General features: G+C 38.8%; 1 protein-coding gene across 6 annotated transcripts in view; it reads left to right on the top strand.

Moving 5' to 3' along the window:
• The window catches only part of Not1 (CCR4-NOT transcription complex subunit 1), a 710,948-nt gene that overhangs the window by 30,357 nt on the left and 660,348 nt on the right, over positions 1-20,243 (top strand). For all 6 annotated transcript variants that reach the window (XM_090381951.1, XM_090381950.1, XM_090381952.1 and 3 more), the window contains exon 3: positions 10,403-10,501. In XM_090381951.1, the coding sequence (XP_090238077.1) occupies positions 10,403-10,501 (99 nt within the window). The remainder of the gene's footprint in view (positions 1-10,402; positions 10,502-20,243) is intronic.

The raw sequence follows: 20,243 nt of genomic DNA, 5'->3' as shown, positions 1-20,243 counted from the left end.
TTCAGTTACTGCTCCCCCAAGATCATCTTGCACATGTGGATTTGCGCAGTGGTTTCTCCAAGAAAGTGTTCAAGACTGGAATTTTCCAGCCTATGTTTTGTTCATGGATGAGGCTTATTTCACTCGGGAAGACTTACTCAATCAGCACAATGCTCATGTGCGGGCTCACGACAACCCACATGGTGTGCGCCCCCGTGCGGCACAACATCGCTTCGCAATAAATGTGTGGGCAGGTATGGTCGGTGACTGCTTAGTCAGCCCATACCTGTTACCATCCCGCATGAACTCCGCTAAATATCGGATCTTTCTTGAACAAGTTCTACCAGGGTTGCTTGACAATGTTCCAGCAAATGTGAGATGCAACATTTGGTTTCAACATGACAGGGCGCCTGCCCATTATGGAAGGTGTGTTTGTGACCATTTGAACAGGCGTTTTGGGCGTCGATGGATTGGCCATTGTGGACCCGTTGCCTAGCCCCCACGATCACCTGATTTATCGAGCCTTGATTTCTTTCTGTGAGGGGGCCCTCAAATCTATTTTGTATAAATCGCCTATGGAGACGGAAATGGATCTCTTGGCGAGACTCGTCTGCGCTGCTGCTACTGTCAAAGAAACTCCAGGTGTGTTCGACCGTGTCTGCCAATCCATGCTGTGTCAGTGTCACGCATGCATCGTGTCTCATGGTGGAACCTTTGAGCATCTTTTGTAACATCATGAAATGCATCCATCTCGTACTCCATTGTTAATATTATGTCAAATAAATGTTTGCCACTAATTACTGTCTTGTGTCATTTCTGCTTCTTGTGCCTCTGCTGCTACTTTCCCGTGTCATTTCCGGTTACGGGTTCCTGTGCGATTCACATTCCTTTAGATGTTACCTACCTCCCCTAAACGTTTATACCAATATTTTTTAGACACCCTGTATATATATATATATATATATATATATGTATGTATGTATGTGTATATATATATATATATGTATATACAGGGTGTTTCAGTTAAACGTTTCAGAACTTCTAAGAGGGGTAGGGTACATCCTGACAACTCGAAATCATATAGCAATGTGGGGTCGGAAATGCTTTTCTGAAGCGGTGTTGTACACAGAAGCACCATAAAGAAAAGAGACCGTAAGTGAGAAATCGTTTTAATAATACATGAAAAGAAGCAAAAGGTACATGGATTAAAGTAAGTGTTCGAAGTTTCTTCCACGGGCTACAATGCACGCCTCACATCTCCGACGCATGGCCATCTGAACATTCTGGAATACTCCAGGCGAATTTCGAATTTCTTCGGCAGCTACTGCGATTCTTGCAACCAGCTCCTCAGCATTGTCAACAGGGGTGTCATAAACTAGCGATTTCATATGACCCCAGAAATAAAAATCAAGACATGATAGGTCGGGTGCCCGAGCAGGCCAACGCACGGGGCCACCACGTCCGATCCACTGTTGACCATCTCCGCTATAATGGGCAGGGGCTCCATCGTGTTGGAACCACATTGTCTGTTGCGTCGATGCAGAAATCTGTTCATCTCTCAAAAGTTGTGGCAATACTTGCTGCAGAAAGATCAAGTAGATAGGTCCGGTTAGACGACACGGTAACAGGTAAGGTCCGATGAGGTGATCGCCCATACATTGACCGAAAATCGAATCTGTGCTGCACGACGTCGCACGACGACTTCTGTATACGATACCGCTTCAGGAAAGCATTTCCGACCCCACATTGCTATATGATTTCAAGTTGTCAGGATGTACCCTACCCCTCTTAGAAGTTCTGAAACGTTTAACTGAAACACCCTGTATATAATGAAATAAATGAATATTAAAAAAAAAATTAAAAGAAAATAAATAAAAGGTACCTATATACAATGTTTACTATATAGCTAAGTGAGTACAATCACGACTCCCGGGGAACTTAATCAGAAAATCCAAAACTATAAATAACACTCCATTACATTAATTAACAGAATTTTAAAAGTTTTACTATGAGGCCACAGCAATGGGCGCCTCCGTAGCCAGGTGGGAAGGAGCAGCAGTGCGTAGCATACGCTTCTTGATTAGACTGGGGTTCGAGCCCGTCACCACCAAATACGGAGGATGCAGAAAGGTCAGGGAATGACCGGAGCAATATGGCCTTAGTTGCTAATGCTCCTAAAAACGAAATATGGTCGATTTCAGCATTAAACTCAGAAGGCAAATGTAGTGTACAAACATAGATAGCACGTTTTCAGTGTTTTACAATTCAATATCATATTTACAACATGCATAGCCAACTTTTCCTCTGTACACAAAACTGCTATCAATATCCTAATAATCTTTACAAGTCATATCTTGACAGGAGCCACGCTCAGCTCAAGAACCACTAACACAACCAACAGACAATCTCTCTGTTAAATCCATTAAATCCAATTTTATATTTACAACAAATAATCTACAAAACAATACATCATTACCATCGTGGAACCAACATATTTACATAAGAAAAGAAAATTAAGGACATTTACAGAAAACATATTTTATGGACAAAGTATAATAGTTCTTGTCCTAGAACAATCTGTGGATTACTTGGCATTACTCTTTACAGGTCAACTCCAATTAATCTTTTCCTATGCATAAGCAGTTTATCTTCAAAATTAGAAGGTACTATCACTGATCAACTTGTGCATGTTGTAGGCTTCAGTGCTTTTCATTGCTGTGTAACTGTCCCATGCTATCTTTTTCTGCTCTATTTCACCAGTCAGCTCCACAGTCATCCATTTTGGCCTCCCTCAATAGAAAGAACTTTTACTTCTATTGACTTTTTTTATTTTTTTAACACTGAATCTGGAATGCATTTGTTGCCATTTGAATAATAACCTAAATTGTTAAATTTGGGTTATTATTCAAATGTAATTTGAAATGTGTTTATGATACCACATCTTGTCAGGACAAATATTTTATTTTCACTGAAACTGCAATCGAAACAGCTGCTGGAAAAAAATCGTATATATTCCTCCAATAGCAGCATTCAAAACTGCAGAGAATCAAAGAAATTTGCTTTATTGTGACACTTATCCTTGTTACAATAAACAGAAGACAAATATAGATCAAAAACCAATGGATCAGTATTTTGAGTTTTAAATAATCCAAAAAGCACCACCAGCAAGACAGTGTATAGGGAAGTGACATCTCCTTCTTCCCCCCACACACAACAGCACAGGACATCCCTTTCTTTGTTGCTGTGGTATCTGATGGCATCATCTGAATTCCATGCTTACTGAAAGCTTGTTTTTTCCCTAAAATCTACCACTGCTATGAGTAATTAACAAATAGCTTATTAGGAGAATTTATTCCTGGAAAAATGCAGAGTACTCTTGTCATAAGACTTAGCATTAGTAGACATATGATGCAAGAAAGCAAGCTTATGCAGTATGTATCAGCCAAAAAAAAAAATCACATTTTACTCATCCATTCACTCTAATGGTTTGTCTTGTCCCACCAATCAACTACCTGCTGGCTAAAGGCAAATTTCTGCACATCTATTCTACAACTGTCTTTCCTCAATTTGAATTTATGCCCACTCAGGTTTGTAATCTGAGTAAGAGGAAGAATCCCATCAGCATCGAGCCTGCTCATACCATTCAAGGCCTTGCAGATGATCTGATTGAGGTATATGAGACTTTAACCAGATGACATTACCTGAAGTTATGGATTTCAGCTACAAGTATATGTTCTTTGATTGATATTTTCTGTTGAGAAAGGGTGGTTTAAAATACGGCAATCTTTCTATGGTATTTGCTTTTTTAAAATTAAATTTGGTACATTTCATTCTTTCAGTTAAGGTGCAATATTTATTTGATTATACAAGGTGAGCCAAAAGTCAAGGAACACTTATTTTTCTGTAAAAATATGAAGCATTATAATACAAACTAAACTTTTATTAATTAATAAACCCAAAAATTTATTGGCTTATAGAAAGTATATTAAACTTATCAATCTTATTACTTTCCATTGTTAATCAATTAAATATCATTTAAACAGAAATCATGCCTAAGAACAGCAAACAAGTACAAAGTAGTGGCAGTGCTGTGGCTCGTGGGAGAACCAAAGGGGGCGATTCTCCAATGCAACACAGCCTAAAAAAATGTGCAACTTGTGGAATGTTGTGGACTTTCTGGCACAGAACATGATCTAGCCATGGATAATGTCTTTGTGTGTGTGTGTGTGCGCTAGGTGCAATGTGTGTGTGTGTGTGAAGAAATTGGGCACCAACTCAGCGTTCTGATGGGCATTTATGAGAGTTTGAAGAGTAGGGTAGATGTTTCGAAGGAATTAATGGGGGGGCCCATCAAGCTCTCAGTTGTCCAACTCAACTTCAGAGCTCACTCTTGTGCATCAGGCACCACACAAGGGAAATCTGCAGGGGGCAGAATGCACTGGTCCCACAGGAGCTAGTTATTGTTGGTGACTATTCTCAGGGAGACAGGAAATATATTGTGCAAAAAGGAAAAGTGGAATAGGACCAGGTTATGTCTGAGAGGGGCAAGGGTTGATGATGTAGAGCAGATATCTTTTAAGCGCACAAAGGGTGATATTGTTGTACATGTTGGCACTAATGACATTAAGACTAGGAGATCTGCAGACTTACTTAATAAGTACGGGTTAACGTTGAGAAAAAGTTACGAGTTAGGATTGAATTTGAAAGTGTCTGCAATTCTGCCCAGACATGATAGGAGGGAGAATATGATGAGAGCCTTGTCAATCAGTTTGGCCCTGGAGAGATTGTGCAAGGGTAATGGGGTAGAATTTTTCTCAGCGTGGTCTGTGCTTGTTAACAGCAGACTGCTTCTACAGGGCTGGGATACAGTTACATAAGAAAGGGTGCAAGAATATTTGCTGATGATAACAAGGCAGGTTAAGTGGGTTGGCAAACTGAAAGCTTGGGTGGAATTCACAGACTAATAGATTAAATAATGTTAGCTGCAGGCAGAGGTGAAAGTGATTCTTGCACTGCTTCTATTTGAATGAGCAGCAGCCAGGAAAACAAACCTGGGGATTTTGGGGGCTGCTGGGAGTCATTGCAGAACAAGTAAATATATGGGCTGTGTTAGGGTAACTAAGAATAAGAACAGGTGCATGTATACTTGCCTTGCCAGTACACCAATTCTAGGAGTATAGTAAATAAATTTGATGAGTTTGAGGTGCTCGTCAAAACATCAAAGGCAGATATTGTTGGGATATCAGAGACATGGTGTCACACAAACATAAAGAATGCAGAATTGGAATTTGGGGAATACAATATGTACAGAAGGGATAGACAGGATAGGAAGGGAGTAGTAGTGGCATGTGATGCAAGAAAGCAAGTGTATGAGCTTATGCAGCATCAGCCAAAAAAAAAAATAACACCATTCGCTCCAAATGCCTGTCCAGTTCCTCCTTAAATTTATTTAACCTATCAACTTCCACAACAACAGATGGAAGTTTGTTCCAGCAATTACATCTATTCTACATCTGTATTTTCTTAATTCTAATTTATGCCCCCTTAGGTTCGTAATCTGAACAAGTGGAAGGATCCCATCAGAATTCAGCGTGCTCAACCCATTCAACACCTTATACACCTCATTCAGATCACCGTGCAGGTGCCTAATCTCCAGACACTGCAATTTGCAGAACTTAAGCCTCTCTCTCTCTCTCTCTCTCTCTCTCTCTCTCTTGGTATCCCTTCATTCCCCTCACCAATCTTGTTGCCTTTCTCTGTACATGCTCAAGCAAATCTACATCCTTCCTAAAATGAGACCTCCAGACCTGTACGCAGTACTCAAGGCATTACCTGACCATTGCCTTATACAGAGGGACAATCACCTCCTTTTCCCTGCTAGCAAAATTCGTATATATCATTGACAAAACCCCATGACCTGCCATGCAGCCTGTCTGCATTGCTCAGAAAACTTCATATCTGACTGCACAATTACTCTCAGGTCTTTTTCATTTTCTACCACCTTAAGTGTAGTACCACATAGTTGGTACATTTCTCTGGGGTTACTTCTACCCATATGCAGTACTTTGCATTTGTCAAGGTTAAACTTCAGTTGCCACTTCTTAGCCCATCTGCCCAAATTATCTAGATCCTGTTGCAGTAGCACACTGCCATTACTGTCATTAACAACCCTGCCAACCTTTGTATCATCTGCAAACTTCGACACTAAGCCTGATATACCTTCATCAATATCATTGATAAATATACAAAACAACAGAGGATCCAACACCGAACCCTGTGGGACTCCACTAATGACATTAGTCCACGAAGAGCAGCACCCATTAATTATCACCCTCTGTTTTCTCCCACTCACCCATCCTTTTATCCATTGTAGCAACTTACCCTTAATACCATTCTGCTTCAATTTGTACAATAGTCTTCCATGCACTACAGTGTCAAACTTTCCTGAAATCCAAATATATGATATCAAAATTATTTTTTGCATCCAGTTCCTTTGTAACCACATCATTGGAGGAGGGGGTTATGCTGTTAGTTAAGAAACACCGAAATTTAAGGAAGTGCATCCAGTTGACATAGATGGACAGTACAATGTTGAGTCGGTTTGGTGTGACATAATCACTGGGAAAGGAAAATTGAAAGTAGGAGTGGGTTATAGGCCTAATGAATCTGATGAGTATAATGAGCAATTGTGCAGAGAAATAGAGTGGGCCAGTTAATTAGAGTGTCTTATAATAGGATTTTAATTTCCCGGATATTGACTGGAATTTGTGGGTTGGTCATTCACACACTAGCAAGGCTTTTGTGGATTTATTTGATGATTGTTTTCTACAGCAGCATATTCGAGAGCCAACCAGAGGGAGTAATACTCTTGAACTGATATAAATGTAAAGTTCTGCATATGGGTAGCAGTAAATCAGAGTTACGTTGATCACAACTGGGTGGTACTATATTTAGGGTAGCAGAGAATGAAAAACACCTGGGGGTAATTGTGAAGTCAGATATGAAGTTTTCTGAGCAGTGCGGACAGTCTACAAGAGCAGTGATTATTCATGAATTAAGAATCTGCAGATAAATGCATCACTAGGTGGCAGTGATCACAGTGTGCTGATATGGGATTTACTCAAAGATGTAACTACCGTCAGGGATAAAGGGAAGTGTTTTTGCTTTTGTAAAGGTGACTGTTGTGGTCTCAGAATGTTTTTAAAATCTATACAGTGGGATCAACTAATGATGTTGCCAGCATCAAATTCTAAATGGCAAGCATTCAAAGAATTAATCTTGGAAGCTACTACGATTAAGAAATCTTCTCGTGCAGAGAAGAGAAAAATGCATGGGATGCATATAAATTATCAGGCAACACAGAAGCCTGTGATAGATATAAGCTGGTCTGTAATCAAGTCACAAAGGAGGTTAGCTAAGGCAGATTTTGAGAAACCCTTGGCAAAAGATGCAAAGAAAAACAGCATAGAGTTCTTTACTTATATAAACTCTCGAAGGAAGGGAATAAATCATATTGGTCCCCTTGATATTGATGGTTTGGCTGTTGAGGATCCTGCTCATGTAGCTGCCAAATTGAATGAGTATTTTGCATCTACATTCACACGTGAGGAATTCTATAGGGAAGTGTAGAATAGAAGCTTATTAAACACTAAGAGGGAACTAAATGATTTTGTAATAACTGAGAGCAAAGTGGAGGAGAAATTGTGAAGTTAAACATAAAGGCATCTGGGGTGGATGGGATCTACCCAGTTATATTAAAGGAGGCGGCAAAGGAAGTAAGCTAACCCTTAGCCATAATTATGTGAGCTTCCTTGGACTCGGGGGGGAAATTCCCATGGACTGGAGATGTGCAAATGTGACCCCAATTCACGAAGGAAGATCGAAGGGTGATACAAGTAATTACTGACGTGTTAATTTCTTCATTAAATTCCATTAATTTCCCTGGAACTTCTGTTCCAGGGAAATTAATGGAATTTAATGGAGAAATTAACAGGGGAAATCTTGTCTGTCCAATTTGATTGGATATTATGATATGGTCAGAAAGGAACTGGACAAATGTAAAGTTCTGCATATGGGTAGCAGTAAATGAGAGTTACGTTGATCACAACTGGGTGGTACTATATTTAGGGTAGCAGAGAATGAAAAACACCTGGGGGTAATCGTGAAGTCAGATATGAAGTTTTCTGAGCAGTGCGGACAGTCTACAAGAGCAGATCATGGTGTCTTTTTAATGATATACAGTAATTTTTCTAGCAGGGATAAGGAAGTAATTATCCCCTTGTATAAGGCAATTGTCAGGCTACACCTAAAATGAGGCCTCCACACCATGTATACAGGTCTGGAGGCCCCATTTTAGGAAGGATGTAGAGCTGCTGGAATGAGTACAGAGAAGGGCAATGAATTTGGTGAATGGAACAAAGGGTTGCTATTACAATGAAAGGCTTAAGTTCTGCAATTTGCAGTGTCTGGAGACTTAGGTGCCTGTGAGGGTGATCTGATTGTGCTATATAAGGCCTTGAATGGTTTGAGCAAGCTCAGTGCTAATGGGATTCTTCCTCTTTCTCAGATTAGTTGCCTGAGGGGACATAATTTCAAATTGTGGAAAGACAGTTTTAGAATAGATATGCGGAAATTTGCCTTTAGCCAGCGGGTGGTTGATAGTTGGAGCAAACTTCCATCTGTTGTAGTGGAGGTCAACAACTTAAATTAGTTCAAGGCAGAAGTAGACAAACATGGATTGAATGGATGGGTGAAATGGGAAGGGTTTTTTTTTGGCTGATGCTATATAAGCTTGCTTTCTTGCATCGTATGCCTCTACTAATGCTAACTTCAAGGTGGTGTTCTTTTTCATGAATGCATGAAAGCAGTCTGTTTTTTTTGGCAAATTTTTTGCAAACTTTAAAATATAATGGAAACAATTTTGGTGAATTATCTATCACCAAAATGTTTGCAAGATATCTATGGTATGAAGCAAATTTCTGGAATAGACATGGTCTTTTAAATAGCCCCACAGAAAAATTGTCAAGGTTAAATCTGGTGACGTGAGTGACCACTTATAGGGCCATGATGCCTTTTCTACCTTTTTTCCTAAGTAATTTTTTAATTTTGGGTTTTTTAAAATTTTTGTGGGATATGATGTGCAGGAGCACCATTCTACACAAAAAAGGCTTTGCTTTAGTGTTAGGATGGAAAATCGAACGTTGATAAATAGCTGTCTGTAGTAACGTTTCCATTGGCAAAGAAAAATTGTCAAAAAATCCTCCTTAAAGCAAATTCTGGCACAGACAATAACACCTGGAGTGTTTAATTCATTTTCACTTTGGATATTATCCTCAATGGCTCAGTAAACATAGTTGTGCCAGTCCATTTCAAGATGTGTCTGTTGATCTTGATGAAAACTGAGAAAATTTCCATTATTCTTGCACCTCTAGAGAAACTTTTCTGGAAATTTTGCTCTCCTATTTCTATCATCCTCATTAACTGTATTGATGCAATTTTGGAATGTAAATCTTGTACCCTGAACCTCTTAAAATTCTTGATAGAAATTATTTTCCTCTCTCTTTCATGAAAGTCATTTTGTCGATTTTTCCAGATTTTCTCCAGACCCTGCTTAAAATGTGTGCCAACTTCTGTTTAAGCTGTCTTCTAGAGCTTAGTGGCATTTCCTGTTTCTTTAAAATTTTGTTATTTGATACATAGTTTTGTAGGTGATGGAGAACCAGAATGTGGAGATCATTCCTCTTAGTTAGATGAATGTTTATAATGAAATTTTACTAAAAGAATTCTGCTTTGGGTTGCTCTTTTATCCACTAATCTTATAAAACTTTGTCTTCTGGCTACAAACAAAAACAGCTTTTTAAATATAATATAATACAAGTTTTTTTTTATTTTTTATTTTATGTACCACAAGCATGTCAGATTGGTTGCTCTAGTGCAGCCATCCAAGTGTTGTAAACTTTCACAGGTTAATGGGTAAAAATTAAACAAAATGATAAATGGTTATAATTAAAGGAAATGCACTAATATATGATTTAATCAAATTCATAACTTATGTAAACCATCATAGGTTGATGGTTGTGAATTGTATGTTTTCGGGCAAGGGAAATTATTGAAAATCTTTACTATATAAACCTCAGTAATGCTACTGATGTGCTGTTTGCATGGTATGTTGGCCCACAAGCCTCTGAGAACCACTTATGTGGCCTATGAGAACTTTTGAGTTTGTCAGATCTCTGAGTTAGACACACCCTTTAGAGAGAATTGTAAAGCTGATTGGAATGTGGTGGATTTATAAAATAGTGTTGTGAATAAGTCACAAATTTATTAATCCTAAAACATTATGATTTGAGTATAACTGTATGAAAACTTTTTTTTTCCCCCAAAAGCACCAATTCTTTTTATAATTATTTTTTCTGCTCCATAGACACAATACTTAATTCAGGAGTGTGCACCATTAATCACTAAACCAAATTTTGTATCAAGCTTCTGCTACGCAGTGGACAATCCATTACATCATCAAAAAGTAAGTATTTCTTATGCAAAAATACATTCTTAATTTTAGGCACCATTAGCTATAATTATAATGTGGAAATGCTGAATCCATGATTATGTTAAATCTGAATATAACTTAAGGCTTGATACAGTTCTGCTCCTATTAATTAGGAGGATTGTGCTAAGTCAAAAGTAGCTCCACATATACAAATGTTTGTAAATGTATTCACTGCATCATATTCTGACAATGGTAAAAATAAAGTAAATAAGTTTTCATGCTAATTTTTTATTGATTGCAGAAATGGCTACCTGTGGAGCTGCTGTAGTGTAAAGGGAAGTGATATTGAGGCAGAAAGAGCATGATCCATTTTTCTGGATGTAAAAACCTGCCTGTGGCATAAGCAGAAATTTTATACAAGGTTTAGCAAAATTCTTGCAAGCAGACAATGTATGATATTGTCTTATGCCTATCATGTGATGGACATAAGATGTTGCTATCAGATATTCTGTGAACCCAGCAAGGAGAGACCAGAAGGCGTACTGTGAGGAAACCATTGAGGAACTGAGGAGTTTCATTGATAGTCTGCAGAAATCCAGAAGACTGCAAAAACAGTGTGGAGAGTGTTTTATAAATAGTAGTTATGTGCATCGAAAGAGGTAAAAGTTACACCTGGGACAAGATCAGCTGGCAGACATTCAGCACAGACATCTTTACTAAGATGGCAGATGTTATTGGTTTTTAGGAGCATCAGTGACTCCATTATGTATTATGTCTGTATCAGTATATTCACAGGACAATTTGCATGTTGTACAGGCTATAAAACTTAACTCACAGGGTGGGGGGAACCCTATCTCCTCCATCCTAGATCAGAGCTCTGATTGAAGCAACTTTTAGTAATTCCTCCAGTCAGTGATGGGAATTAAACCCAGACCTCTGATGGCAGAAGATGAGAAGCTGCTTAACCTACTTGTGTTTAGTGACGAATGCACGTTCCATGCCACAATCATGCTGAACATGCACAGAGTAATTAAAAGAACCTAACATTGTTTAAATATAAAATACAAAGTTATTGTATTTTGTGCAGCAAGTTTCAGAAAACTGACCTGTTCTTCACAAAGTACATTCACCAGTCCTGTGCATAAAAACATGCTGGAGAATTATGATCCCATAAATTGCTTAGGATTTTCTTGGTAACAGTGTGTTCTTCCAACACAGATGGTGTACCCCTAGTTTCCATATGGGTGTTTGAGACTTCTTAATTTCCACTTTCCAGGTCTGTGGGTGGGGCACCACTTTTGTGGCCAGCTCCCTAACTGGACCTTACCACCATCAGATTTGGTTGTGTGAAGGTGTGTTAAGGATCAGAAATATGAGTCCTCTCCCCTCCCTCCCCAACCTGTCAACTAACGTGAACAACTTGAAGCGAAAAAATACTACTGCAGCAATTGGCGCAGGTATGCCAGGCACATTAAAGTGCATCTGCCAAGAAGTTGTTTACCATTGTGATGTGTTGCATTACTGCTGGAAGTCATATTGAAATTTTTAACTATTAGTTCTCCAGAAAATTTGGGTGTGTACAAAATTTCTCCCAGTACACCAGTACTGTTTCTTTCATATAAACCTAATAGAAAGTTAAGGCACAAATGTTTGAAGCTAATTTTGACTTGCCCTGTGTATTTATAAGTTGTAAAAATTTTATTCTTACAATCTGTTTTTACTGTTTGCATACATATTGTAGTAAAAAGAATACAATGCATATGGAAGTATAAGTGTTAAAGTTAGTCTAGGAGCATTAAACTTTTAGTACTAACTGTTAACATTTACCATTCTAAAATATTTTTGAGTGTTGTTGACTTTTCAAAAAAAATTTATGAAGTTAAATGTATGAGTAATTATTATTATTGATCAATAAAAGAAAATAATAATAATACCTTTTGCCTAAAATATTTAACTTTATAAAATTTGGCAGACAGTATTTTCAGTCTAGACTTTTCTTGACTGAGGTGTGAGTCTACCTTATCTTCAATTATCGTCAATCAGAATTCTGATACATTTCTTGAAATTGCTCTTGAAAATACCATATACAAGAGGGGGGGGGGTAAAAAAGATTTGTATTCATCCAGAAGTAATTGTGATAGAAGGTTGAAATAAACACCATGTATTACACTTTTTCAACTTAGTTACCAGACAATGACACGTTTTTGCCACCTCTCAATACATTTCCACAGGTCAGTTTTGTAGAAGTCCTCTGACTGCTCTTCAAACCATAACACTTTTTTCCTGAAGGCAGGAAAAAAGTGTTTTCCACTTTTTTCCTGCCTTCAGGGCAGGAAAGAGGAAGAAATCTGAGGTTGCAAGGTTGCAATATTTCAGTTTTTCTTGGTACATCGACTTCATTTCATGTGCACATTGTGCCTTTTACTTCTTCTGGTAAGAGGTCATAAGTTTGGGAACTCATCTAGGCTTCTCAGACACTTTACTCATATGTAACTGTTGATGGGTTATGTTCTCCACAGCCCCTGCACTAGGAGCTCTGCAGCTAGTTCTTTGACACTAAAATGGTGATATTCCAGCATTAATGCTTCAATTTTTTCAATACTCTCTTCTGTTACAGGAGTTTCTGGGCATCCTGGAATTTCTTCATCATGCACTAAGGTTCTTCCACATTTGAATTGTTTATACCAATGTGCAACAATACTGTAACCTAAGAAGTCTTCATAAACAGCAACTATTTCTTCGTGGATTGTTTTGGGTGTTTTCCCCTGCAGAAAGAGGTAATGAATCACTGATCTGTATTCCACTATATTCACTGTGACTTTCACTTCAGTGCTGCAGAGAAAAAAAAAATGTCAGATTGATACCAAAATTTGTGTGGTTGCTAGAGATTTCAAGGTATTAAACAAAAAAAAAAAAAAAAGATCTTTCTGTCACAACTACTTCTGGGTGAATAGAAATCTTTTTTTGAATCCCTCTCGTAAAGTTGAGAGTGAGTAAACATGGGACTGGCCGGATGAAGTTCCACATTTATCAAATGGCTGACCAATGTAATTTTTCTGATAGCAAAGCTAAATGAATCTAGAGCTGTCATAGTCAGTGCGGTTTCTCTTCTCCCAAAAGTGAAAACGGGCTTTGGTTTGATCCCTGTCACTAACAAATTAAGGAATACTTAATGTTGAGGAAAAGTAGGGGAATTTAAGTTATTTTTACTCTGTGGCTGAGTTAGTCATAATGAGGATCCTAATGGTCCCTTGTCCTTCCTGTTTAGCACTGGTTTTTTTGTCTGGCATGACAATGGACCAAATTTTTGGTTTAAGTGCATGTTTTCTCTCACCATGGAGGGAAAACACATTCATCATTAATAGATTTTAGTGGAGAGAGAGACTTTATTGCAACCTGAAAAGGATGGTTACAGAGCATGAATGTTGCAACATACTCGTCACGGCACACAGGTCAGGGGATAACAATTCCAAGACACAAAAGTAAAATAAACAAACACAAAAAAAAGGCATAGAATGGCATATTCCAACTGTTGTCGTTGTTGCAGGGAAAGCACTTGCTTTCTATAATTTTCATCACGTGCGAATTTGCGTGAAGATCAGCATCACGTTTGTAGACCTGGGAGAGCATCTGAAAAGGGAGGAAACGATCTGTCAGGAAAAGCCTCGAATTTTGGGTGGCCAGCCTTGGAGTAGTCCACAAGGCAGAGAGAGGGGTTCTCCAGCAGCATGTATCCCTTATGGATGGCTCGGAGATATGTCCCGCAACCACTTTCACTGTGATGACCAACCTCCGGGAATCAATAAGTTCGGAAAGACAGGGAACCCCCATGGCATTTGCTAATATGGTTGTTCTTGTTTGTAGTGGCATATTGGATTTCCAATTGGCCCATTTCAGAAGCCAATATTCAGATGCAACAAGCGGCTTTTTTGTCATTTGGGTTGTTGAAGCCCAAACTTCTGATGTGTAGAGTAATGGCATGTAGATAATTGTTCTGATGTATTTCTTAAAAATTTTGGGACCTTTAATATGCAACATTTTGTTTTGCTGTCCAACGAAGACTCGAGGCCCGTGAGGTGAGTTTATCCAGCTGAGTATTAAAACATAGTTTATGGTCAAACATTGCACCTAGAATGTGTAGTAACAAAAGGGATTTAGGTGTTGCCAATAGTGGGTGCAATCACAGAAGAATTGGTCTTCAGAGAGAACATCATTATCTTGGTCTTCCAGTGTTCATCGTCATGCCAAAGTGCTGTAGAAAGGATTCAATTTCCATAAGACTTATTAATGTAGTTAGTCATCATGATGAGGTTGTGACTAGGCCCAATTGGGGTAAGAATCTTAAAGTCATCTGCATAGATGATTTTTTAGTTATTCTGCACCAGTGGGGCAATAATTTCTGTGAACAACAATCCAGAGAGGATACTACCCTGTGGGACTCTAGTGATAACAGTCCTCCAACAATAGCATCTTCCTCCAGTATCGTTGTAACAACCTTTTGCCAAGGAGAGAAGATAGAAAGCACAGCATGTCTCTCTTGATGTGACAGTATAATTGTAAAAGCCACACAAGAGAAGGGACATTCACAGCATCAAATGCAGCCTCTGTATCTAAGTACTTTACAGCAAGTTCGTGATTGCTCTTGAATGCTGCTAATATGGCATTTGTTGTTGTGAGGTGATTTTTAATTGTTGATTGCTGTGAGAGAGAGCGTAGTGAATCTGGGGAGGCTTATCTTCAAGTATTTGTTTGGTGAGGACTGGTAGCAGCATTTTTTGCAATACCCTCAGAAGTGTTGAGTCTTTAGAGATTGGGTGGTAATGTTTAATTAGCGATAGATTACGGATCTTGAGTATAGGCCTGATGCTATAGCTGTTCCATTTAATTGAAAAGGAACGGGTCTTCAGGATGCCAGTGTAGATAGACAGCAGTGGTCGAATAATAAAGGGTCTCAGGCACTTAACGATGAATTGGGGAACATTATCAGCTCCTGCAATAGCAGTAAGAACCAATGAATTGTTAGTTGTTACTACTTTTCATATTAATTAAAATTCATGCATCATGTGTAATGGTGTTTCTTAACACTTTTCCATAGTGTGTATATATATTGATTACAGTAACCTCGTATTGTTTGGCCTTACAAGAATACAAAATGGGACGACTTGCAAGATTTCTTTTCCTTGGTGTGATTACTCTTTCAAAACTTCTGATGTCAACGTTTGCTCAGATAGTGTCAGTGAAATTATTCTTGTAGGAATGGAATCTTTTATCCCACTCTCCACTTTAAAATCTCGTCCTTTATCTAAACCTTGGTTTTCCAATAAATGTGCTAAGGCTGTTCAAGAGAAGAGCGTTGCATATCGTAATTGGCTTGTTTCCAATTCTTCAGTTTCATTTTCTGCCTACATCAAAGCTCACAACAATTGTAAAGCAGTTATTAATCAGCCCAAACTAGATTTTGAACAGGCTAAGAGTAGAAAACTTGCTTCTTGCCCTAATGGCAGCCGAACATTCTGATATCTTGCCAAAGCTATTTGGCCGCAACTTTTGCCCATCTCTGCTCCCACCTGTCAAATCCAGATGGTTCTGTTGTCACTTCAGCCAAAGATAAAGCTGACCTGCTAGCATCCCATTTTTCTTCCAGCTCATGTATTAATGATCTTGGTAAAACACCTCTCACCATTCCCAACACGCTCCACTCAATGCCTCCTGTGGTCTTCCATCAAAAGGATGTCAGAAGGATTTTGACGAATCTCGACGCTAAGAAACTGGTATACTAGAAATATGGCAAATGTGAAATAAATTTTGGAATAAGCTTGAAATTGGAAGTAACTGATATTATTGATATTAGTCCAGTGCTCCTGAACTTACTCCTGTTCTTTGCCACCTTTTTTCACTTTCTTATTCCAAAGGTGTTTTTCCTTCTGCTTGGAAATTTGCTTATATCCAACCAGTTCCTAAAAAGGATGACAAATTCCTCCCATGCAGTTATCGTCCCATTGCAATTACTTCCACTCTTTCTGGAGTAATAGAGAAATCAATTAACTGCCAACTCTTAAACTACCTAGAAACCTTCTGTCTGATCAACGATCGCCAGTATGGATTCCATCAGTGTTGATCCACTGGTGATATTCTCTCTTATGTTACCCATTTATGGACAAATTCATGGAAAAGTTCGGTGAAACACAAGCAGTTGCTCTTGACATCTCAAAGGCTTTCAATCGTGTTTGGCATAAAGGTCTTCTAAACAAGCTTCCATCTTATGATTTGCCAACTGTTTTTCGTAATTGGTTATCCAGTTTTCTCTCTGATCGCTCACTGAGGGTGAAGGTAGATGGCTCTCTGTCTTCCATCTTCTCTGCTAATGCTGGTATCCCCCAAGGTTCAGTTTTTTCCCCCACTCTTTTCCTCTTGTATATTAATGACCTTCCATTGACTGGAAATCCTATCCATAGTTTTGCCGATGATAGCACATTGCATTCCACTTTCCATTTTGAGAAACCTTGCCCTGCTCAATCAGCTTCAACTTCTCGAATATCTGCTACCAATTCCTTGAATGCTGATCTTCAGGTAATTCTCCAGTGGGGCAAAGACAACTTAGCTGATTTTAATCCTTATAAAACTCAATCTTGTCTTATATCTCGCAAAAAGGATTCTTCTGCTCCTATGCTTATCTTTGGTGACTCTCCGATTTCTAGGCAAGTTGATATATCTCTTTTGGGGATTACCCTGATTTCTAATCTCTCATGGCACAAGCATATTACGAATATTGCTTCCTCTACATCTAAAAAACTTGGTTTTCTCTTTTGCTCTCGGCATTACTTTTCTTCCAAATAGTTGTTCACTCTGTACAAATCGCAAATACACCCTACCGTGGAATATTGTTTGCACATCTGGGGTGGTGCTCCCGAAACCTCTCTCAGGCATCTAGATTCTATTCAGAAGAAGGCAGTTAGGTTAATTAATAACTCCTCTCTAACAGAGTCTCTCCACTCACTATCTCATAGACCTACTGTTTCTGCTGCATGCCTTTTTTACAGATACTTCCATGGCACTGTTCTTCTGAATTGGCTTCTATAATTCCTGCTCTCTCTTTCAAAACAGTCCGAACAAGTGCCACCACCAGCCAACATCCATTTACTATCCAACTCAAAACTCACAGAACCAACTTTTCATCTTCCTTGTTTATTCATTCAACTACCATTTTCTGGAACAACCTTCCTTCATACATATTTCCTGAAAATTACAGTCTACAGAAGTTTAAGTCTAATGTCAACAAATATCTTCTTTCGTCTTCTCAACCTCCAACCCAAGCACAGTACTATGTACTATAGGTTCTAATACTTCTTGTGTTTGGGGTTTTCATAAAAAAAAAAAAGTAACAGTTGCTATTTGCCTAGGCATTGACTCCACTAGATCTCTGAAGATGTGTGCAGCCACAACACTTTCCATAGTGTTGTAATAATAGATGACAGGTGCGTGTCCATATGCTTCACTTCCTGTTCAAAAACATCACACAGGTGTTCAATTGGATTGAGGTCAGACAAATTTGAAGGCCAATCAAGATGGTTGATATCTTCATTGTGTTCCTTGACCCACTTGTACACAGTGCACACCTAACCACATGTCACATTATCATCTTGGAAGATCTCATTTCTCTGAAAAAATGCAACATGGGTGCACATGGTCTCCTTAGAGCTGCCAGTAGAACTCACCTGTGAAACATTGGTCCATATGCATCAGGAGTCCCAGTTCTTAACAGCAAAACATTGCCTATATTAAGCAACCACTGCCACCTGCCTGGGTGGTGAGCACCATGTTATTTGGTTTTTAGGAGCATTAGCAACTAAGGCCATATTTCTCCAGGGATATGCAGTGGTCATTCCCTGACCTTTCCGCATCTTCCGTATTTGGTGGTGATGGGCTCGAACCCGGTCAAATTAAGAAGCGTGTGCTATGCACTGCTGCTCCTGCCCACCTGGCTATGGAGGCACTAGTGAGCACCATGCACAATGGGTCCATGGGCTAGTGTTTCTTGAACCACATGCACAAAAGCATCTGTCAGCATGTTGCATTAGGTATTTGGACTCATCTGGTCAGCACACTCATTTCTAGTCCTCCCGTGTCCAACCAGCATGTTGCAAACACCACAGCATTCATCATTGATGATAATGAGCAGTGAGGAGGGGGTGTCTCTTGGGTCATCTGCTGTGGTGCTGTGAAGAACTTCATTTGGGATATTGTTCTGCATTCTCCATATTGTATTGCAATATCAACTGTTGCACAATGACTTGCCGTTCAGCCCATACAATGCACTGCACCCTTTGCTCACCATGAACACCCACCTTGCATAATCTTTTACCTTGCGTAATCCTTTATAATTCTTTTGCCAGCAGGTGATTTGACCCATTCGATACCATCTTTGTATACCTTAACCACATTGGGCTGTGAGCAACTGACAAAGATGTTCTGTTTTCTGATATGGGAGCACCCAACATACTAGCTCCCACAATCATACCATTTTGAAACTATGATATCTTTTCTATGTTTCATAACTGCTACTTTATCACTTTGACTTGCACGACTAGATGCAAGTTACCACTGCTCTAGTGTAGGAAGCTGTTTGGCATTTTATACTGTGAACTGTGCAACAGTCCATTACAGATGGGGTGGTCATAATTTAGTGTATGTATGTATGGGATGTTTCAGTTTACCTGGCAGTAGTGGTTGGCAACCTGATCGGTGATCCATGAAAATAACATTTTCATGCTAACTGTTAATGAATGATTAAAATCAGGGATTTTTTTCCTACCTCCCAAATACAATCAAACTTTTACTGCTGTAGTTTCTTAAAATTTTTTTTTTCTGGTTTTTGTACAGAAATTGCATGTAAAAACATGTCAGGGGATCCATCACTATCTTTGCAACTATTTGATTTTTTGCTTAAAGAGTGGTGCCTCCATAGCCAGGTGGGCAGGAGCAGCAGTGCGTAGCACACGCTTCTTGATTAGACTGGGGTTCGAGCGTGACCACCAAATACTGAGGATGCGGAAAGGTTAGGGAATGACCACTGCATATCCTCGGAGCAATATGGCCTTAGTTGCTAATGCTCCTTAAAACCAAACAACAACAGCTTAAAGGGCAGCCAGCATAATTTTAGATATAAATAAATGTTGTGTTTATTTGTTTTTTAGCTTCAGGTTATTTGTTTTTCTTCTTCCAGTGCTTTAATAAACTGTAGTTGTTTTTGAAAGATTTATTATGTTTTTGAAACAACAAAATTGGCCTCTAAGCTGTGGAAAGCAAGATAGGTAGTGTCAGATTTCTTTCAAATCTGGTATACTAGAAGTATGGCAAATGTGAAATAAATTTTGGAATAAGCTTGAAATTGGAAGTAACTGATATTATTGAATATATATATCTACTGTGTCTACTATTTATTGTTTATTTTTATTTTCTTTTGTGATTCACCTTATTATTTTTTATCCCTATTTTGGGCACTGAGGTCGCTAGCATACACAACATGTATCTGTTTACTTTCTTGCTTACACCAGGTTTATTCAGTTTAATTGTATCGTATTGTTCCGATCACATCGTATCAGGCTTGTTCACATCCGGCCATCCTTATTTCCTTTGTGTTGATGTTCTGTAGTTTGCGTTCCTTGCTGCTGCTGCTTTCTGTTTATTTGTCCAGGGCCGTTACTAGCACGGATGGGAATTGTGCTCATGGATCACCCGAGCAACAGCTTTATATTCTTTAGTCAAATACTGTTCA

The sequence above is a fragment of the Mastigoproctus giganteus genome, chromosome 9 (assembly GCF_048544385.1).
Source record: "Mastigoproctus giganteus isolate SK-2022 chromosome 9, ASM4854438v1, whole genome shotgun sequence".
In the NCBI taxonomy this organism is placed as follows: domain Eukaryota; kingdom Metazoa; phylum Arthropoda; class Arachnida; order Uropygi; family Thelyphonidae; genus Mastigoproctus; species Mastigoproctus giganteus.
Note: the sequence above shows the minus strand (reverse complement) of the source record. Positions and strands in the feature narration are given on the sequence as shown.